This window comes from Motacilla alba, chromosome 11, assembly GCF_015832195.1.
Source record: "Motacilla alba alba isolate MOTALB_02 chromosome 11, Motacilla_alba_V1.0_pri, whole genome shotgun sequence".
Lineage (NCBI taxonomy): Eukaryota > Metazoa > Chordata > Aves > Passeriformes > Motacillidae > Motacilla > Motacilla alba.
Window position 1 is genome coordinate 10,404,440 of NC_052026.1, and position 18,730 is coordinate 10,423,169.

General features: G+C 37.8%; 1 protein-coding gene across 7 annotated transcripts in view; it reads left to right on the forward strand.

The window, feature by feature from the left end:
- The window catches only part of FTO (FTO alpha-ketoglutarate dependent dioxygenase), a 225,163-nt gene that overhangs the window by 89,119 nt on the left and 117,314 nt on the right, over window positions 1-18,730 (forward strand). For 6 of the 7 annotated variants that reach the window (XM_038148557.1, XM_038148553.1, XM_038148555.1 and 3 more), the window contains one exon: window positions 6,455-6,579. The exons of the other annotated variant lie outside the window; for it this stretch is intronic. In XM_038148557.1, coding sequence (XP_038004485.1) covers window positions 6,455-6,579 — 125 coding nt within the window. The remainder of the gene's footprint in view (window positions 1-6,454; window positions 6,580-18,730) is intronic. 7 annotated transcript variants of the gene reach the window in all.

An 18,730-nucleotide genomic window follows, 5' to 3' on the forward strand; every position in this document is an offset into this window, starting at 1 on the left:
TCTTTATATTTTATTTAAAACCAGGCATAATGTTTGTCTTAAACCCCATGATGTTATGTTGAAAGTTCTCAATCAATAACCAGGACAGTTAGGGAGTTTTGTGTTGGCTTGCAGATTATTCATCTGTTTCGTTGGAGTATTAATAGTGTTATCTGAATTCCCAGCCTGGGAAATTACTACTGATGAATGTCCAATGATTAGAATTTCCTGTATAAGACCCTTCAGACCATGAGGATTATTTATTCAACTAGAAAATCCTCAGACAAGAAAACTCCATGTAAATATTTTCTATTGGAAGGTGCCAGCAAGTGCATTCTTGCCAACATACGTCAAAACTGCCAGAAGATCTGTGAGGATGGGGATTAACTTTTTAGCACTGTCATCTTAAGAGCTTTGACAGGGAAACATTATTTAAATGTTTTTTCTTTGACTGCATATGACTGAAAAGATGTTAACAGTAGATAAAACTAAAATAGAGCAGTTAATGATACTGACATATATTCCGAGTCTGCACCTTTTTCTTTTCTTGAGGTCTATGTCAGAAATCCTTGAGAATACTACAGCTTTAAAATAAATTGTCCTTCCTTCTCAAATGAAATTTGGTGATTTGTCTCCAGTCTGATAAAAGAAAGCACATGCTAGTATATTGCTTCTTTTGAGGAATTTTTTTGTTTTGTTTTATAGGCTCCTTAAAAGAAATTGTTTTAGATGTTGCTGTGACTTCTCTGAATCTCAGAAAGAAAATAGTTAATAATAATTTCTTTCAGTTCCCGTGAGCCTTCATTGCACAGTTTGCATATAACAGCTAGTAAGAGTAGAATGTACTGAACCTTAAACAAATCTATTAGGATCACCATGGCAAGAAACTGGGAAAATGGCAGGAAAAACGAACAATGATTTTGTAAACCCTCCAAAGGTCAGAAAAAGGCTTTCAGTAAGTATGCAGAGGCTAGAAATCAAATCCCATTTCCTATCATAAGAAACCAGTTGTTGTAGCAGCAGTGGTTAATGTACTGTATGTGAAAGATTTAAGACTAGTTGGAAAGCTTTGCTTCTGTTTTATTAGGCTGCTATTGAAAAGCCAACAGCATAACTTCAACTAGGTGCTTTGAGATTTCTTAATGGGCTGTCAAGGGCAAGACACCAGGTCTGTGCTATACTAGCTCTTTCCTGTACATTAAAACAACAGGGGCCAAATGATCATATACAGAAGTATGAATTACTTGATGCTTTCTCTGTTCCATATGGTCAGCCATGTCTTTGGCAATTAATCATGTACAGAATCAGTTGAGTGCTCTCTGAAGCATTGAAGTCAACATTTAGTTGTACCTGTGCCAGTGGGGGCAGTGGGGGTTGCGAGCGTAAAATAGCAGGATGAAGAGCTGCTGGCGCCGAAGCCAGAGCAGCTGGCTTCTATAAACAACACTTTTTTCCTCTTTACCTTTTTTTTTTTTTTTTTTTAACTTTCTTTGACAAACATGACTCATTTTTCAATATCATCCAGAACATGAGGGTTGCTGAGTGAAACTGTGATATCTGGCATAGTGAATTAATAAACAAAAGGCAGAGAATTGGGTTTAATGTGCCCAAATTACCGGGTGATAACTTGAACCATACTGGCTGTTTCCATCATATCAATGAAAACGGGCACATTTGCTCATATTTTAAGTAGAAATTTTAAAAGTAAAGAAGAAATGAGCAGGGTTTTGTAATCAATTACTAGCTTTTTTTATCATGGAGGAGTTACAACATGTTAAATTAACATGGCCTAATAGATTTCAGGTTCTTTTTCCCTCCCCTCTAAAAGGGATCATGTTCTAGTTTCATAGAATTTCATCAGGAAACTTTCACTGAAAGCAATTAAAATGACAAAAATAAGAGGGAAAATACAGAATAACATTTTAGCCTTGTTTACAGATTTTACTCTTTGTTTTTTCTTTCTGTATTAGTTATTGATTTTTTGGAGATGACTGCTATGTTAAAGTAGAAGTGATTGGTAAAGGTTCAGAAGTTTGTCCTATTTAAACTGGTGGTGAGTAAATTAAATCTTAACTTTGAGTGAAAAATCGGATTTGTTGACCCAACAAAGTAGGACCAAGAGGCAAACTGTCCCAAGTGCCACTTTAGTTCAGACTGAAGGCTAATTTGTTTGACAGAACACTAAGCTTCATGTCTCCAGTTATACAGTGTTTCTAACCTTACGTCTGACTCCTCATGAGGTCTATATTGAAGGCAGGAAAAAATCTAGCTTTATAGGATTGAAAATGTACCAGTGTGGGGTTTGGAGTGTTTAGATGCTGGTTTTTCTTGTTTTCTGTAGGCATGTTGTGATATTCACCCAGGACACACAGTTCAGCAGGGTAGTGGCCTGTGGATGTTAAAACAGAGTTTCTTCAGCTGCACATCTAAGGAAAAATATTGTAAATCTGTTACAATGCCTAGATTGGCTTTGTTATGTATCTAATTTTGTGTGTATATCCTGGGTGAATAGAAAGACTTGGCTATAACAGCTTCTGTTCAGTGCTCTGTCACTGATATATTTTGTTGGTGATAATGAGAGAAATAGGGTGTTGGTCTCTTGAAATCTGATCTCAGAACCTTCCTGTCTTACATAATCAGAGAAGATGCTCTGATGGCTCTTGCCTGATATGCTTAAATTTAGTTCTGCTGCTGTACTAGGAGGGAGGCAAAGAGTGTTCTTTCCTAAATACTATGTTTAATGTAAAAGCCTGGATTTGCTCCTGATACACGTGTACATACACACGCGTGTGTGTGTACATAGCTTTGGGCTTTTTGAGAGGCGAGTTGTTTATTTTCAAGACTTGTGCCATTTGGGTTTTACAAGGAAAGCCCTAAATACACTAATAGATCTGTAAGGAGGATTGGGTAAGATTTACTGGAAATACTAGCAGTACTGCTTATTAAAGAGGTATGCTGGCCAATGAGACAAGGAGTTGCTTCCCACAAGTGATAAGCAATTTGTGTAATCTCCTTGCTTAGGTTGTCCAGGATATGTTTTTTGACAGCTCAGGAAGCAGAAGAAAGAAAGTTTCACCAGTTTGTAAACATTACCACCCTCAAGAGTCTCTGTGAACACAAGGATGAGATAAGACAGGCCGTAGGGCTGGTTGCATTGTTTATTTATTCTACTGTCCTGCAGTCCCAAGTGTGCTGAAAACTCCTGAGTCAGTGCTGAGTCCAGTTCAGAATTGTGAAGCCTTCACTCAGCATTGGGCAAAGGGGGCCTCTGCAGGCAATTACCTGTCATTAAAAGAATTGAGACACAAGATCAGATTTTCTTTGATGGGATGTGCAACTATAGTGATGTTCAAAAGAAGGTCATTCCTGCTCTTTGGAGCAGGGCTTGTATCAGCCAGGTTTCTGATGGGTTTTTATCAGTGTTGATGTGAGGAAATGGCTTTCCCAGCTGATAACATCTTTGACCGAGTTTCTTGAACCCTTGACCTTTATCAGTCAAAGTATATATCGAATCCCCTTGTTAAAAATAAATCCAAAACCAAGTTACATGGAAAAGACAACTTTCAAAGGAACATGCTTTATAATATTATTTTACCCAGAATGCTACTTTGTTACAATTCGAGATTTTTATTGTGATTATAAGAATAGCAAGTTATTAAGAAATGCCTCTATCAACGCTACACATCAAGCCATGCACTGGCATTCCAGGTGACCTTACTGCCCTTTCAGCACTGTTAGAAAACAAGTAAATCAGCTAAATTGCTATGTATTGTTGTTGTACGTTGCTTAATAATACTATTTCACCCTCCAGGTAGCTGTGACTGTACTCTCAGGGCTCAATAAAGAAGCGTTTATGATGTCAGTGTCAAACTATGTGTTTGACTTGAGCCATGTACATCACCACATAAATGAAAGGTGTTAACAGAAGGCTGGAGCAATATAATTATATTCTCAGGAAAAAAATAAATTATGTTCAGTTTCCAGAATTATGATGTTTCTGTAGATGGAGGGGACTTTACTTAATGAAACTCAGGACCAAACTTGCAATTTGACCAGGTCAACAGAATTCATACCATATCACATACAGTGCGATTGTGAATACTTGGAGAAGTGTTCACCCATCTCTGTCTGATAATACTCTATTGACATCATCTTTTCCTCAGATTTTATCTGAAAAATCTTTAGCAACTCCCAGTTTTCCATGCTCTGCACTTTCTGAATCATTTATTTAGGAGATCTTGATGTTTGTTGCAGCAAATAACTGTACTTTTAGCTTTGTGAGGCATGACATCATTAAACTTGGGACTTTCCTGAAGTTTTGGGCGGAAGATCTCACCATCACCAGTGGATTTTACTGTCCCTCTGTGAATGAAATGGCCATCCAAACGTTCTGAAAGGGAAATCATGGTGGACTGTGGCATAGCTGTATGGCTACAGTCTGATCATCCTATAATACAGAGGTAAACTCTGGTTGTAGTGCTCTGTCAAGTCTTGTACGTGGTAAATATAAAAGTTAAGCCTTAGTAGGTGAATTTATTGTGAATGACAAGGAGTGCTAATTTTCACCATTAAAGAATGTGCATCAGCTCATGTGAGTGTGTTTCACTTGCTGAAGTCCTCTATCAAATCCTGCTTCAAACTGTGCAGCTGCTGGAAGTGAGGCTCTAAGGTCAGGATTGTTGAAGTTGGCGGATATTAGAGCTTGTGGAAAAGATGTTGTAGGTCAGTGCAAGGGAAACCCATGTCATGGAATCCTTATCTGAAAATGCTCTCTGGCTTTTTGTTTGCTTTGTAATGTCAAAGCAGGGTCAAGAATGTGATCTGTACAGACAGAGTTTTGAACGTTTGGGGTTTTTACAAGAAAATGTTCTTTTTGATGTTTAAGTCCCATATGATGGGGTAATGCCTTTTGGTAGGCCAACTGATAGAGCTGGGAGGAGGGGAGAAAGATGCTTTTTGTTCTTCTCTTGTGATGCTGGTGCAATAAAGTTATTTTCTGTCTCTGTGAACCCTGTCATGCTTCTCTCTTGGAATGACCATAGCAGTAACAATGCTACTCCTACTTTACATAGCTTAAGAAATGTATTATCTGCATGTTATCGGGGTTTTTTTTTGTGAAGGAAAAAAAAAAACAACTATGTAATGAGGCTAGATCTCTCTGTTTTCACAAACTGAAGATAATAACAATGATTTCTCTCACAGAATTCCCAGAGGAATTTTAGTTGGGCAGGACAGAAGGCAATGTGTATGTGATGTTGAGGAGGAGGCAAAATGCCATGTGTTTTGTCACCTTGTTCTAATGAGGCAGGTTATGCTGGAAATAGGAATTGCAGCTCTTGGTTGTGTTTTCAAACTCTCATGCACAATTTCCCAGGTCAGAAACTGGTTTTTTTGCCTCCTTTTCTGTGAAAACAGGTTTGTGCAAGAATTCCATCTATTCTGTCATCCTTCCCAAAAACATTTAGATGCCTTTGATACATTTGCAGAACATGTGACTGGAGGTTAGAATCTAAAAAATAATTCCATGTCTGTTGGAGGCTGGTTAAGGTGAAAAAGGCAATATAATATCTTCACTTAAGGAAAAGACTCTCAGTCTCTGCCATGGGACGCTTCTGCACATGGAGGAGCACGTGGGCACTGGTGGATGTAGGACTGGTTGGTAGCTGAGCATCAATCACTTCCTTCCCAGCTTGGCAGACATGGGGAAGTGCAGGGAAAGAAGAGAAAGAAATGCTGCAAGAGTCAGTAGGCAAAGATGGAGTGAGGGAGCTGGAGTTAGCTTGGTGGGAGGATGAAGGGTGATAAGAACATTCCCAGTTCTCTTACATCAACATTAACTGTCAGCACAATGGTTGGGAAGGCCAGTAATTGATCTGCAGTGACTGAGTGTCATCCTGCTTCACAGATTATTTAAATCCAGTGCATGTATATATCTATATGTATATTTTTGAGCAATTTTTAAATTTATTCCATATGTGAAAAGACTGTATTACTTGTTTATTTGAAGTATTTAATGATAAAGAGAACGTGTGGGCATCAGCAGAAATTCCATTCAGCAGTTACAGTACACACAGTTGTTTTATTCAACAGCTTTACCAAGGAGCAAAGGGGAGGGTGAAGTCCCCCAAACAAATGCTACATTGAGGAATATACTTCTGATATTATTTGATACAAGATAATATTTAGAAAATAACTATGCCTCAAGAAAACGTGGGCTAGAATGCACAGTGTCTTAGTGTGATACTTAAGGCAATGAGATTTTAAGGTTTACCTTATGTGCCATGTATATTGATTAAATACCAAATATATGGTGGCCATTTCTAACCATCATTTACTGTATTGATTTGTCAGCAGTGGAACTGTAATAAAAAAAGCTATTGATTTACTGTCCTTATTTTCTTATGGGCTTTTTATTAATTTTACACATTGTTTCCTATTTCTAGATTATAATTTTTATGTGTTTCCTCCCTTTAAGACAAGTCTGGTCCTCTCTGAGGTTAGAAAAGAGCAACAAATTGAGGAACAAAGGAATGAGACCATCAGCTGCTTCCTGCTCCTGCTTAAGGAGAGACAAAAGCTGCGTAAAGAATGGACAGCAAGGTGAGAAGTACTCCTATAAATCCCCTTGAGTGGGGAAAAGTGACTTAAATTTATTTTTTTTTTAAATTTCCACTGTTCAAACAGTAATTCCTTGAACGGGGTAGTCCATGTTTCTGTGGGGTAGACTGCTCTCTTACCCATACAGTACAGGCTACTGATAACAGCTTGGTAGGCAGCACTCAGATCAGAGGAATGGTGCCACCCAAAGTGCCCTCCACCTATTGCTGACAGTATGAGCCATGCTCTTTGCTGGAATGCTCTGCTAAAACTGCCCTTCCTGGCTCGAGCTCCTCCCATTTCCCTGTGGGGTCCTGCTGGAGTTCACTGGATGGTGCTGGGTGAGATGGGCACGCGTGTGTGAACTGCTGGAGTTCATGTCATGGGGCTGTTTAACTGTACCTGAGTCCTTAAAGAGAGCTCCCTGCCACGGATCAGGAGATGCTATCAGCAGCGTTTAAAAATTGTTTATGTTTGTGTTTGGAAAGGTTTGTGTTGCTGGAACGTAATCAGCTGAATGCATTTCAGAAGCACCAGATACTTTTAGTTTGTTCAGAAACAGGTGAATGAAAGAGGATTTCCACCATGTTCTACCTTGCCCTTCTCTTAGGCTGCTAAATGATTGTTGTCACCTTTTTTCACACCAATGACTAAAAGCTATAGGTTTGTACTAATTTTGTAATCTATTATTTTCTTATTTGATATTTATATAAAATATCTAGCAGTCTATGAAATTTTTCTGCCAAATATACAGCTTTTACTTAAAACCAGGATATGTTCCTTACTTACAGTTAAATACAGTTTTTAGTCAAAAGTATTTTTAAATCAGATTTTTGTTTTTTAAATTTAGCATTTAACTGGCATGATTTTTTTACCTGTACTAATTAAAGTTAAGGGAGATCTCTTGTATTTTGCTGGTGTAGTTCCTGAGGACTCTGATATTGCTTTTAAAATGTTATCTGTAGATTTTGGGTCTGACACTTGGGTATCTTTTCTGCTCCAAATAATTACAGCAAATGAAGCTAAAACATTTTAGAAACTTTAGATAAAAATTGAACATAATTATACATAATTATTTTACAAATTATAGGTTGTGCTTGATAAGTTTTTGTTCCAGTGAATATGGAATGTATGCTACTTTTTTAATGTTTCAGAGTAAGCTGGCTCTAAAATATTTTCTGTATTATCATGTGGGATTTACATTTTTCTTCTTGAACAATTTAAGGGATTTTTATGGCAGTTTTGGATTTTTAAATGATTTTTTTCAATTGGTTGGGGTTTTTTGGGGGATTTTTTTGGTTTTTGGGCAGGTGTTTGTTTGGTTTTTTGCCTTCCCTCACCATGCTTACTAAATAATGCAAATGTTTTAGCTATGTTGGAACCAGGAAATCACTTAAAGCTTTTCTTTGGTACGAGTGCATCTCCGTTATGAAACAGAATAGAAAGCTTCTAATGTGTGGAATACCTGTTTAGAGTTCATTTTGTGTGACAGTGATTTCCTGCCACACGAAGTCATCAGCAATCATGGCAGTAATGAGTAATTTAGAAGTGCTGTGGGTTTCTGTGCCTGGCCCCACTTGCTGCTCACGGGAGCTCCAGGGCTGGAGCCAGGGCTGCAGCTGGAGACGTAGCCCAGCCTCTGACACAGCAAAGCTGCAGCTCTTGGGGGAGGCAGAGGCACAAGTAGATGAAGTGCAGGCCTTCTTAAAACTAAACACCTGAAAGAAAATTTCAAGAGCATTGTGCTTTGAAAGTTCTGAAAGAAAGTGTCCTTTGAGTATTAAATATCCATAATCCTTTTTCTTTCTATTTGATGTTTCCCATCTCAGTGACCTATCTGGGAGTCTCATCCATATGATCTGCATAAAGAGACTGTTACCATACACCTCGCTTGGCTCCATCAAAGCCTCAGCTCGGTGTCTGGAATGAAACACTGGCTGTGGCAGCCATGGAGCACACGGTGCTGAAAGTTATAAAACGTCCGCCGTGGTACGAGCAGGGCTGCCCATGTTTTAGAGATCAGTCTATTGTGTACTTTGGAATTACATGAGAAAAATGTGCTTGGACAGGAAATAATTAGCACTTGTCAAAGGGCAGGCAATAGGTTACAGTACTTTACTTTCAACAGGCTATCAGGGGATCAGCTAGATTAGATAATAGAATTTTTTTTCCTGTGGAAGTTAAATACAGATGACTCTAATTACCTTACATTGTGCATTAGAGAGCAGATTATGAACAGTACAACTTCAAGAAATTTAGGTCAATGAAGGGAGGGCAGCTGGCAGAAAACTTCACTCTGCACTTGGTCTTTGTAGAGTTATGTAGTCATTCTGTTCTTTCTTGTATTTTATTTGTGTCATTAACACCTGAAATAAAAAAATCAAAACAGCAAAACCCCCCAAAAAACTCAACAAAAAACCCCAAAAAATCATGTTGGGAACTGGTAACACAAACTGACTGAACTTTTGGAAATGTATCCTTTCCCAGAGCAAGGCATATGAACTCTTCTGATATGTATCTACTCAGTTAAAGCGCATTCTTGTGTTATGTACTTTAAGTTGTACCAGTGTTTCTGCGTATTTATGAGCTGAAATGACTCTTTAAGATTTTATTTCAGCTTCACAGCCCAAAACTCATGGCAGTATGCTTAGTGTTGCACTCACCATTTCATAGACTTGTGATGCAAAGATGTCATCAGTAACTTAAGTATCTGAGCAGGTCTTCCAGGGATTCAAGTTGTTCTCTGAGTGGTAGTGATCCAAAATACTTCAGGTAGGACTCGGTGAATGTCCTCTGAGTGTTAACAGAAATGGTCCAGAGTTCCCAAAGCCCCAGATTTGTTTGTACTGCGTGATAGGGCCTGATGGACAGGTTGTTATAGCTGTTAAAGAGCTGCTCTAGCCCTTTGAACTGACCCCTTCTTGACCTCTGCTTACAGAAGGTCACTGTTCAGCTTATAAAGGAGGGAAACCTCAGATTCTACTGTAATAAACAGGGGGTGAAGGGAACAGCTGTGAGTTTTGGACTAACCATGCAAACCTGGATAGACTTTTTAGGGTCACTGTATGATAATGAAAATTGTTACCAAATTATATGGAAATTTAACAGCAATAGTGGGAAAGAGAGGGTGGAGTCTAATGCATTGGGTTTGATAAATGAAGTGTGAAGTTACCCATCTGGCTCTAGACAGCCCTCTTTTTCTCTACGAAAGGGAAACATTTAAAAATAACCATGGTACATCTAGAATCAATGACCCATACAGAGAGCTGGAATAGATCAAGATTTAATGGTGACTGTGGAAGAAATTATCATTTGAAAAGTGAGACAAAGGATGAGAAAGTACAGTTCAATATCTGCACCTGATTCATTTTTTTAAAAAGGCTTTAATATGTTTCCCTGTTGATGATGTTATTGACATTTTTTATTTTACTTTTTAACTGGAACCAGAAAAGTTGTTATAGCACAAACAAACAGGGAAAAAGACAAACTACTTGAATTTCAAGAGAGAATGTTGCACTTTTTCTGATCAGGAAGTGCCTGAGAGGGCTGGCCTATAGTTAAATAAAATTGTAGCTCTTATTTCTTCTAGTAGAACTTGTGTCATGTTATAATGACATTGTCTTTAATGCTTGCATGACATACTGCACTTAATTGGTAGTAGGTTTTTGTTGTATTTTTCATAGACATACATTTACTCCCAAATTAATTTGTCTTCAATAAAGCAACAAGAGATTAATTTAAAGGGTAGTTTTTAACTGCATTGAAAATATTGGCTGCTAGGAAAAAATATGGTTAGTTAAACCATTGGTAAAGTATGGGGTTTTCAAATGGAAAATTTGTATTAGTCCAAAATGGTTTTATCATAACACAGACTGTGGTGTCCATTTTGCTCTTTCCCTCAGTGAAATTGTGCCATTTCTCTTAGGGGAAAATCAGCCAGATACTGGAAAATGTAATGTTTTGGAGACAGACATAATGAAGTGGAAATTTTGATAAAATGATTTATGATTGTTGAATTTTCATAGTTGTGCTTCTTATCCAAATTCTGAACTCTTAACTTCTCTCTAAATAATCATCTAATGACAAATTGACATAGTGAAAACAGAATAAACATTCAATAAATAATCTGTACCAAAGTAATCACAAAATTCTTCTGGTTCATGAGATAAACAGCAGAAAAGTGTTAATTGATTATATCTTGTAAAAATCAATAACTTATAACCTTGCATCATTAAAGTAACACAGTAAAAAATCTGTTTTTATGGGGTCATTCTGTAACCCATAATATTTTGTAGGCTGGGTCACTGTATTTCTAGAATTTTTATATTCCTGCATTTTGCATGGCAGTGGAAAAAGAACCTCTTACTTGTGACAAATCATGTTAGTTTCAGGTTTCAAGTCAGATATGAGCTATAATTCCTCAGCATTTTTTGCCTTTGTCAAACCTCTTCTTAGATCTCACAATTTTATATAACAATTTAAAGGTATGTATTTTTTTTTCTACTTACAATGAACACTTATACTACAGAGGTAGTTTTAGCTCTCAACAGTGAAATTTGGATTTTTATGTCGATTTTTATATAGGAATATAAATTATAAGGACATAGTGAGGAAACTGAGTCCTAATCTGGATGACATTCTTCAATTCTATAATTAGAAAAATGAACAATCTTTGAGTGGAAGCCTAAAATAGTGTGCATGGTAAATAAGATACAAAGTGGAGGATTTTATATATTTTATTTTCTGTTTTGAAGAAAAAGTTCATTTTTTCTTCTTATGCCTAACCTCCTTATACCTTGGAATTTTAGATCATAATTAAGGGGTAATTGAGGTCGATTTTACTCTTTTTAGCTCCAGGAGGAGAAAGCAGTGTTGATGTAAAGAAGGACAGTGTTTCCTCTGTAGCAGAGGAAATGTTGATGGGTTAAGAAGTAAACATGGGCTTTGGCAAAATCAGAGCTTTTCTTTCTATCACAGGCTTTGTGCATTTTCAGGAACTCATGAATGCTATTTTTCAAATCAAATGTGATAATACCAGTTCAAAGACTGGTTGAAAAATATGGAATTTTTTTTTAACTCTCACAGACCTGGCTGGATGATAAGTATATGAAATAATGTGAACTCTTCAGAAAATACTACAATAGGAGCTACACCAGTTCCAAAGATTTTGCATACTACAGAGATATCAAAGTGTGTCAGAGAGTGGGGGGAAGTATTTGTGTTGTTTAAGACATGTGGTTGTTTTGTGTAACATGAGAATGACAGATTGTTTTGTTTTCCATGTTGTGGAATCCAGTATCCATGTTTCTCATATTAGTAAGGATCGCAGTACATACAGCTGTATGCTCTCCAGTGGTTTTTTTTTGTAACAGTTGTCCTCTCTGGACAATGGGTCAGCAAAATTCTCATTCAACATTTTGGAAATCACAGGGAGAAAAAGAGAAAATTACATTTGGATTCTTTGACATTCATACTTTAGATGTATGTGTGTGAATACTCCCTAAAAGAAGAAAATGAAACTGTTCAGTGCCAGCATGGATAAGCTAAACCAGGTTTTCAGAACATAAATATATTTAGACAATATGCAGAAAATAAATTGTGGCTGAGTAGTGCTGAATACTGTATGTTAATCAGGAAGATGCTTTGAGTCAGACTGCAAACCAACCTTGCAGCTTTCAAATGAATGGAGAAAACACTGCAGTGTGGATGAAGTTGTCAGGTGTCCTGCTGTAGTTATGCTTAGACATCAGCTGCTTTGATTGACCTTTGACTTTTCTCCAGTTGCTTCTTGCCAGATTTCTTTTGCTCCTGGTGACCCTTCCTGTTTTCTGCCTCTGTCTTTCACCTGCGTTCCTTGTATGGAGGAGTCTCTGAAGCAGCCAAGCTTGGGATCAATAGGTGCAAGTACTCTTCAGAACAATGGAAATGCAGCTTGATTAAATGCTGCTGTTTAGCTGTTCCTTTGAATCTATCTTGACCCCTTACCCTTGGAAAGACTATGTGTTTACAAGCTGTGGCTACTTAGAGAAAATCCTACCTCTTACCCTTGTGATGTCACTACATACACAGATGTATGGTGCAAAAACAGTTACGTGGTGTAGCAACCTAAACCAAATGGTATTATAGGGCAGGCTAAGAAAAGCTGCAGAACTTCAGCTCTGTGTCTCTGTGTGGCTTTTGTTTGTGTCAGAATCTGTCATTAAGGCACGTTGTAGGGATTGTTTACTCTGTTTCTTTATCATTTTAGTTTAATTTTAATGGTACACTTCTGAAATCCATAGACAGATGCATCATCCTATACCTGGGTAACTACCAAATGAAACTGCTTTGATATTTTTCTTTTATGATTTAATGTTTTTTTCTTCTTGTGCTAAATGAGTTTTTCAAATAATTCAATGACACTTCCAAAACTGGAGAATTACACAAATTCAGTCCTTATTTATAGTGCAATTAAAGCTTCCAAAAAATGTGGTAAAGAATTTTCCCACTCTATCAGAGATTATTCAGTTATTTATGAGTTTTATGTTTGGTTTTACTTAGACAGGCTTTTAAAGTCAGCATGGGTGACATTTCCTTATTTATGTAAGCTTTCATAATTGCAGTACAAGAAAGATAGATAGTGTTGTTTTTCCAGTGGCTTGACAATGATTTGTTCACTACCTTTGGGAGACCTGAATGCTGGAAATGGAGATTATTGCATTTCCAGGCTGCAGGGTACTGGAGATTGACTAGATCACAGAGGTGACAAATTTATAATCTGTGGAGACCAAGTGTTAGCCACATCATCAGACAGTTGAACCACAAAGTAGCATTAGCATCTGCTGTCATCCTTTCTGTAGGAGAGAATGGTGTCTACCAGAGGCAGGGGAAAAGGAGAAAGGCTGGGAGAGTTCAGTGTGTTTTGCTGTGCTCTCTTGCTGCCCTTATTAGATAAAGACCTGGTGTTACAAACTAGGGATAAGGTGTGAGGGGGCCAGTGAATGAAAAATTATCATAGATTTATTTTACTTAAAATGAGGTCTATTTTCTTCTGCAGTACCCACCTATTCTTTCCTTTGCCTTCAGCAAAATGTGCTAATGTCATGGTATGTAACATCCATTAAACTACTGGCAAACTTATTGTGAACTCAAAACTATGTCTAAAACTAGATATTTAAAATTAAGAGTCTGAAGACAGAATTCTCTCTTCTGTAAAAAACAATAGAAGCCTTATCCAAACAGGACTTGAATGATTTTTATTACCATTATTGTGACAGCTTTACCTGTCATAATACTGAATTAAGGATTTAATTTGGAGGTGTGTGAAATAATCTGTATGCATTACCAATGGTGACAAAACAGAGGGTAACTTAAATGGTTTCCCCAGCCAAATGGTGCTGATCATGCCATACCATGAGTGTGAGTGAGCAGATGCTTACATCTTACATAAGTTCATGACTTAAGTCTTAAAGGCTGTCAGCCTTGTGTTATTAAAGTTTTTCCACCTTTATAGAACTTGATGGCTCCAGGGATTGGCAGGGAAATACAAAGCCTTTTGTTTTCAGGTCAGCAGTTTAAATATGGTTCAGGTAGGTAGTGCCAAAGATGATTCCCACTGGGTGTCTGTGTTTGATGGCCTATGTAAAATGCATGGGTTGTCCAGCCCTGGTAGGCAGGTGTGTATCACACACAGCAACTGCTACACTGACACTAATTGGTACCCTTGCTGGCACTCGTGGAGCAGCCAAAAATTAAATGGATGTTGCAACTGAGCAAGGTGCTGTCAATGCTCTGAGCAGTCTAGGCCGTGGTGGTGATGAGCCAGTGGATGTCATGGATTGCTGTGGGTAAAAAAGAGGATCAGGCTGTTGCATTGCTCTACGGTTTGCTTGCATTAAAGTTATGGTGGCACATGCAGATAATCATGTGGTGGGAGAGAGGGTGAATTCCTGGGCAATCCTAACAGGATTGGTGAGAGGAAAGTGCAGTCCACAAGGAGGTCAGGGAGTGGCTTGGAGATGTATCAACTAATGTGAGAAACTAAGATGAACCAGAGAACAGGATTTGATTTACCTGCTTATTTTCACTGCTAATGAGATCTTTTGGGCATTTGAAGAGTTTGATTTGGCTACTATTATTTGTTCCACTTATTTTGTATGAATTTTCAATACTTAATGTATCATTGCTGTGGAATTATTAAATTATGAACTATGCTGATGTTTTAATATAACTAAAAAGGGAAGTTGGCATTTCTTAAGCTTAAGAGGTTCTGTAAAAACAGAACTTGGGGACCTGTTACACAACATAAATTGTTCTCATATTATTTGTCTTATTTTGGTAAATGACAGCAGCCCCATATGGGAACAGTGCTCAGAGCATATGTAATAATAATAGAAGAAAATCCTATTATAACTCTGTGCAACTTACTTGAGTAACTTGGCCAACTGAGAACTCTTTCAGAGATATGCAGGTATATAAGAAATAATTGAAACAAAAAGGTATTTTGAACAGCATCAAAAAGATTGAAAAACAGGGTCTCAAAATGCAGAGTTTGTGGGAGAGCCAAGAAGAGTCTATTGAGTGTTAAAGTGAGGGCAGTAATACTGGAGAAAAGAGTATTCTGTTGGAAAATTAGTGTCCTGAGAATTGGAAGAGCTACCAGTAAGAGTGTGTTCTACTTTTTCTGCAAGGGTAATCTGAATGGATCCATCAATTATGCCCATGATATGCTGGAGTTAGATTTAGTGCCAAATTATGCTGGAGGGTGTTTTTTGTACAAGTTTGGACAATACTGTTGAAATTTTTGCCAGCTGTTTTTAGGCAAGTCGACATTTGCTCATTTTTATTTTCTCATATTTAATAATGTCAGCATTTGGTCTTCCTGAGATATAATGAATATTTTTATCAGAATTATTTTTCACCAGCTAGTTAATGTGAATTTGAGCAAGTGCTCAGGAGAGGTGAAGCAGTCTGAGTCCCCACTCCAGTGCAGATGACTTGCTGGCTGCACAGCATGTTTATTGTCAGGCACAGTGTACTGCATAAGAGATCTAAGTATTTTATATTAGACTGTCCTGAAAGCACTTTAGGTATTTGCCCTTCTTTTTCTACTTGAAGAAATGGATAATCCCCAAATCCAGGTGTGTATTATTAGGGATTGAGGGGGAGGTTGGAGGAGGGGAAAGCAGGGGAGGAGAAGGATTTGAGAGGTAAGAGGGTGCAATATTGGAGGAGGTTTTTGACTGTTTTGCTTGCCTGTAGGTGACACTGTTGCATCATTTATCTGTACATTTTCACGTATGTTGTCCAGGGACAAAAAAAAGTTTCATTGAAATAATTTCAAGGATTCAAAAAAACACATTTCACTAATGATTCTTTAAGCCTTGGCTAGAGAGTAGTCTTGGATACAGGTACATGAATTGCATGTTTGCCTTCCCAAAGATGGCAGCAGTTTATAATATTATTTCTCATTAACTAGCTCACTAGCTTTGCATCTTCAGTTCAGTATTCCCTTGAAAGGTGAGATTCTAAAAAAATGGCTCCTCATGTTTCTAAAGACTAATGTAATAAACCAAAAGGATAATACACTGATGAAAAAAAATCTTAATTTGCTGCTAAGTTACAGCAATATAAAGTTAAAATGTTTTTCTTTGCTCAAGTCATTTAAATTAATAATGTGTGTCATTAAGTGAAATCTCACAGAGGATTTTTTCTTCTTTGCCATTAAGTCTGCTGGCTGCAGTGAAAATGAAATATTCTATGAGGCTTGAGCAATCATCTATCTCTGAGCTACAGTGTGCCTGCTGCCAGATGTTCAGGTGCTGGTGCTGCTGCTTTGACATGTATATCTCTTCCAGGCAAGAAAAACAATATATACATCAGTCCAGGTGCAAGGTGGCCTTGCCAGCGAACCTGCCTCCTCCTAGCTGTGACACTCATCCACTCCCCGTCAGCGTGTGTACGTTGGAAGGGGATTGTAATTAACCCCTGGAAAGCATAGGTTTCACTAAAGTGATGTGCACAGTAATGATATTGTTAGCTTCCTTAATTTCCAGTTTCACCATCAATTATGCCATGTGTTTCATCCAGTTGGTGCTACCCTCCCAGTGTTAATTATAACCTACAAGACTGTTACAGTTAATTTTATGGCAAGCATATTGTCTCTTCAAGGCTCCACAGCAGCTCATAAATTATCTTGAAGGTAAAATGTAACTTGGGGAACTAGTTATGAAAATTCCATCCATCTCGCTTAGGAGGTGCAGCTGCTACTGTCAGCTGCCTCGCTGCTGCATTGTGAAGGAATTATGGTGGGTCAGGTTTAAGAGGCGAGGCCCAGGCTGTCACTGAGAAAGGCTGTCCTGGCCCTGTCAGACGAGTACCTTCTGCCAGTCCCTTGTGGTTTCACTTTGCAGGCAGTAAAAGGCAGGCAGTGCAGGTGGATGGTCCCCAAGCTGTCTCTATTCATTACTTTACAGAAACTTGTTTTAGGTAGGCAGGTACGGAGACCTTTTCACTGTTGTCATAATGTTAGGCATCATCTGCAAAGTGCAAGATAGATAACTCTATAAATAACTCGCTGTTCTGTTGGGCTGGGCTGGTGCAGAAAAGATGATTAGCGCTGTAGAGGCACATGAAATAGCTCGCTGGTTTGTAAAATGACTGTTGGTTTAATTGTAGCAATAGCTTGGTCTGGAAGAGCACATCTGTTCGCCTTTATTTCGCATACACAATAAGAGGAGGTGCAATTTCACTGCGAAGTAATTTGTGTTGGAGTTTCACATTAAATAAATTAGCATGGGTTTATATAGGCATTATTTATGACATCTCTGTGTGTGTCCTGTTTTTGTTTTTTTTTTTTTTTCCTGAAGGAATTGCAAATACTCATTCCTTAGAAAGAAATAAAAGTGAGAGGGAATAATAAAAATAAAGCAGCCCATTGCTCAGAACAATGAGATTGGCATTCAGTGCTATTTATATTTTAGTAATACACTTTTATTATTACTATAATGCCTTATTCTGCTCTCTGTAGCAATAACACAAGACTACCACAGAATATAATGCCTTATTCTGCTGTCTCTTCCTCTAATATTTTGTATTTCAATAATTTTAAATGCTGTAAAGCTTTGGGTGTTCCTTTAAGAATTAAACCAAAGTGCAAATCAAATTTCCTGAGAGGCTTTTTATTCTTCCACTCTTTTACCTTTCTGAAGGCCTTCTGTGTTTATGGTGCTGTTTCCTAACCTCATTTACAGCTGGGAGGGCACATGAGAAGGAATACTGAAAGCTGATACTTTTCCATAGGCAACCACTGTGCAGATGTGAATGTACAGGCCCATTGTGAATGAGTAAATGTTATGAATTCAATTGAGGAAAAATGAACAAACACAATAATGAAAAACAGTAGGATAATTCATCTAAATTTATATTGTTTGTTTGTTTTGACAGTCTTCATTCAGTTTTAATTATTTTTGATTATTCATTACGCAGGGAAGAAAACCATTTTCAAAATAGTGCTGACATTGTAAATTACACTTATTATATGTTTAAAAAGGGGAAAAAAGGCTCATTAGAGCCTAAAAATCACTACACTTCTAATGTATGTTCTTTATTTCTTTCCCCTTGGAATTTACAGTAAATGTGCCTTGTGATATCTTTCAGCATTCCATCCTTTTCCCAGAGTCAACAGCACGCATTTTGTTTTATTCCCAAAAGAAACCACTAGGTTTCAATTGACCAGAACCCTGTATTTCTATTTGTTTAGTTGATTTAAGGGAAGGGCTGCATTAGGCAGAGCCTTGGTCTAAGTGGACAAACAGGATTGCCTCAAGAGAATACCCAGAAGTGTTGTTCTCAAAGTTCCTTTTTGGTGTCATCCTTTCCTTAACTCCCACAGAAGAGAAGAGGGAAGTTCTAGGTGCTGCTGGAATATATCCCATTTAAGGTGGGGTTGCTTCACCTGGTCACGTGTGTTATTATCTCCTACACTGTAGGATGTCAGCCTGTAAACAGAGATTATCCATAAATATTGCCACAGCAAACCCTCCCTTGTGGGGCCCTCCCAGTCAGGATTCTGCATCTCAGCCAGGGGTTCCTGCAGCTGCTGTAGTGTAATTCTGATGAGCTCCTGCATGTACAGAAGGCTGGGGACAGGAGAGAGGTCTGAGAATTCAGACAT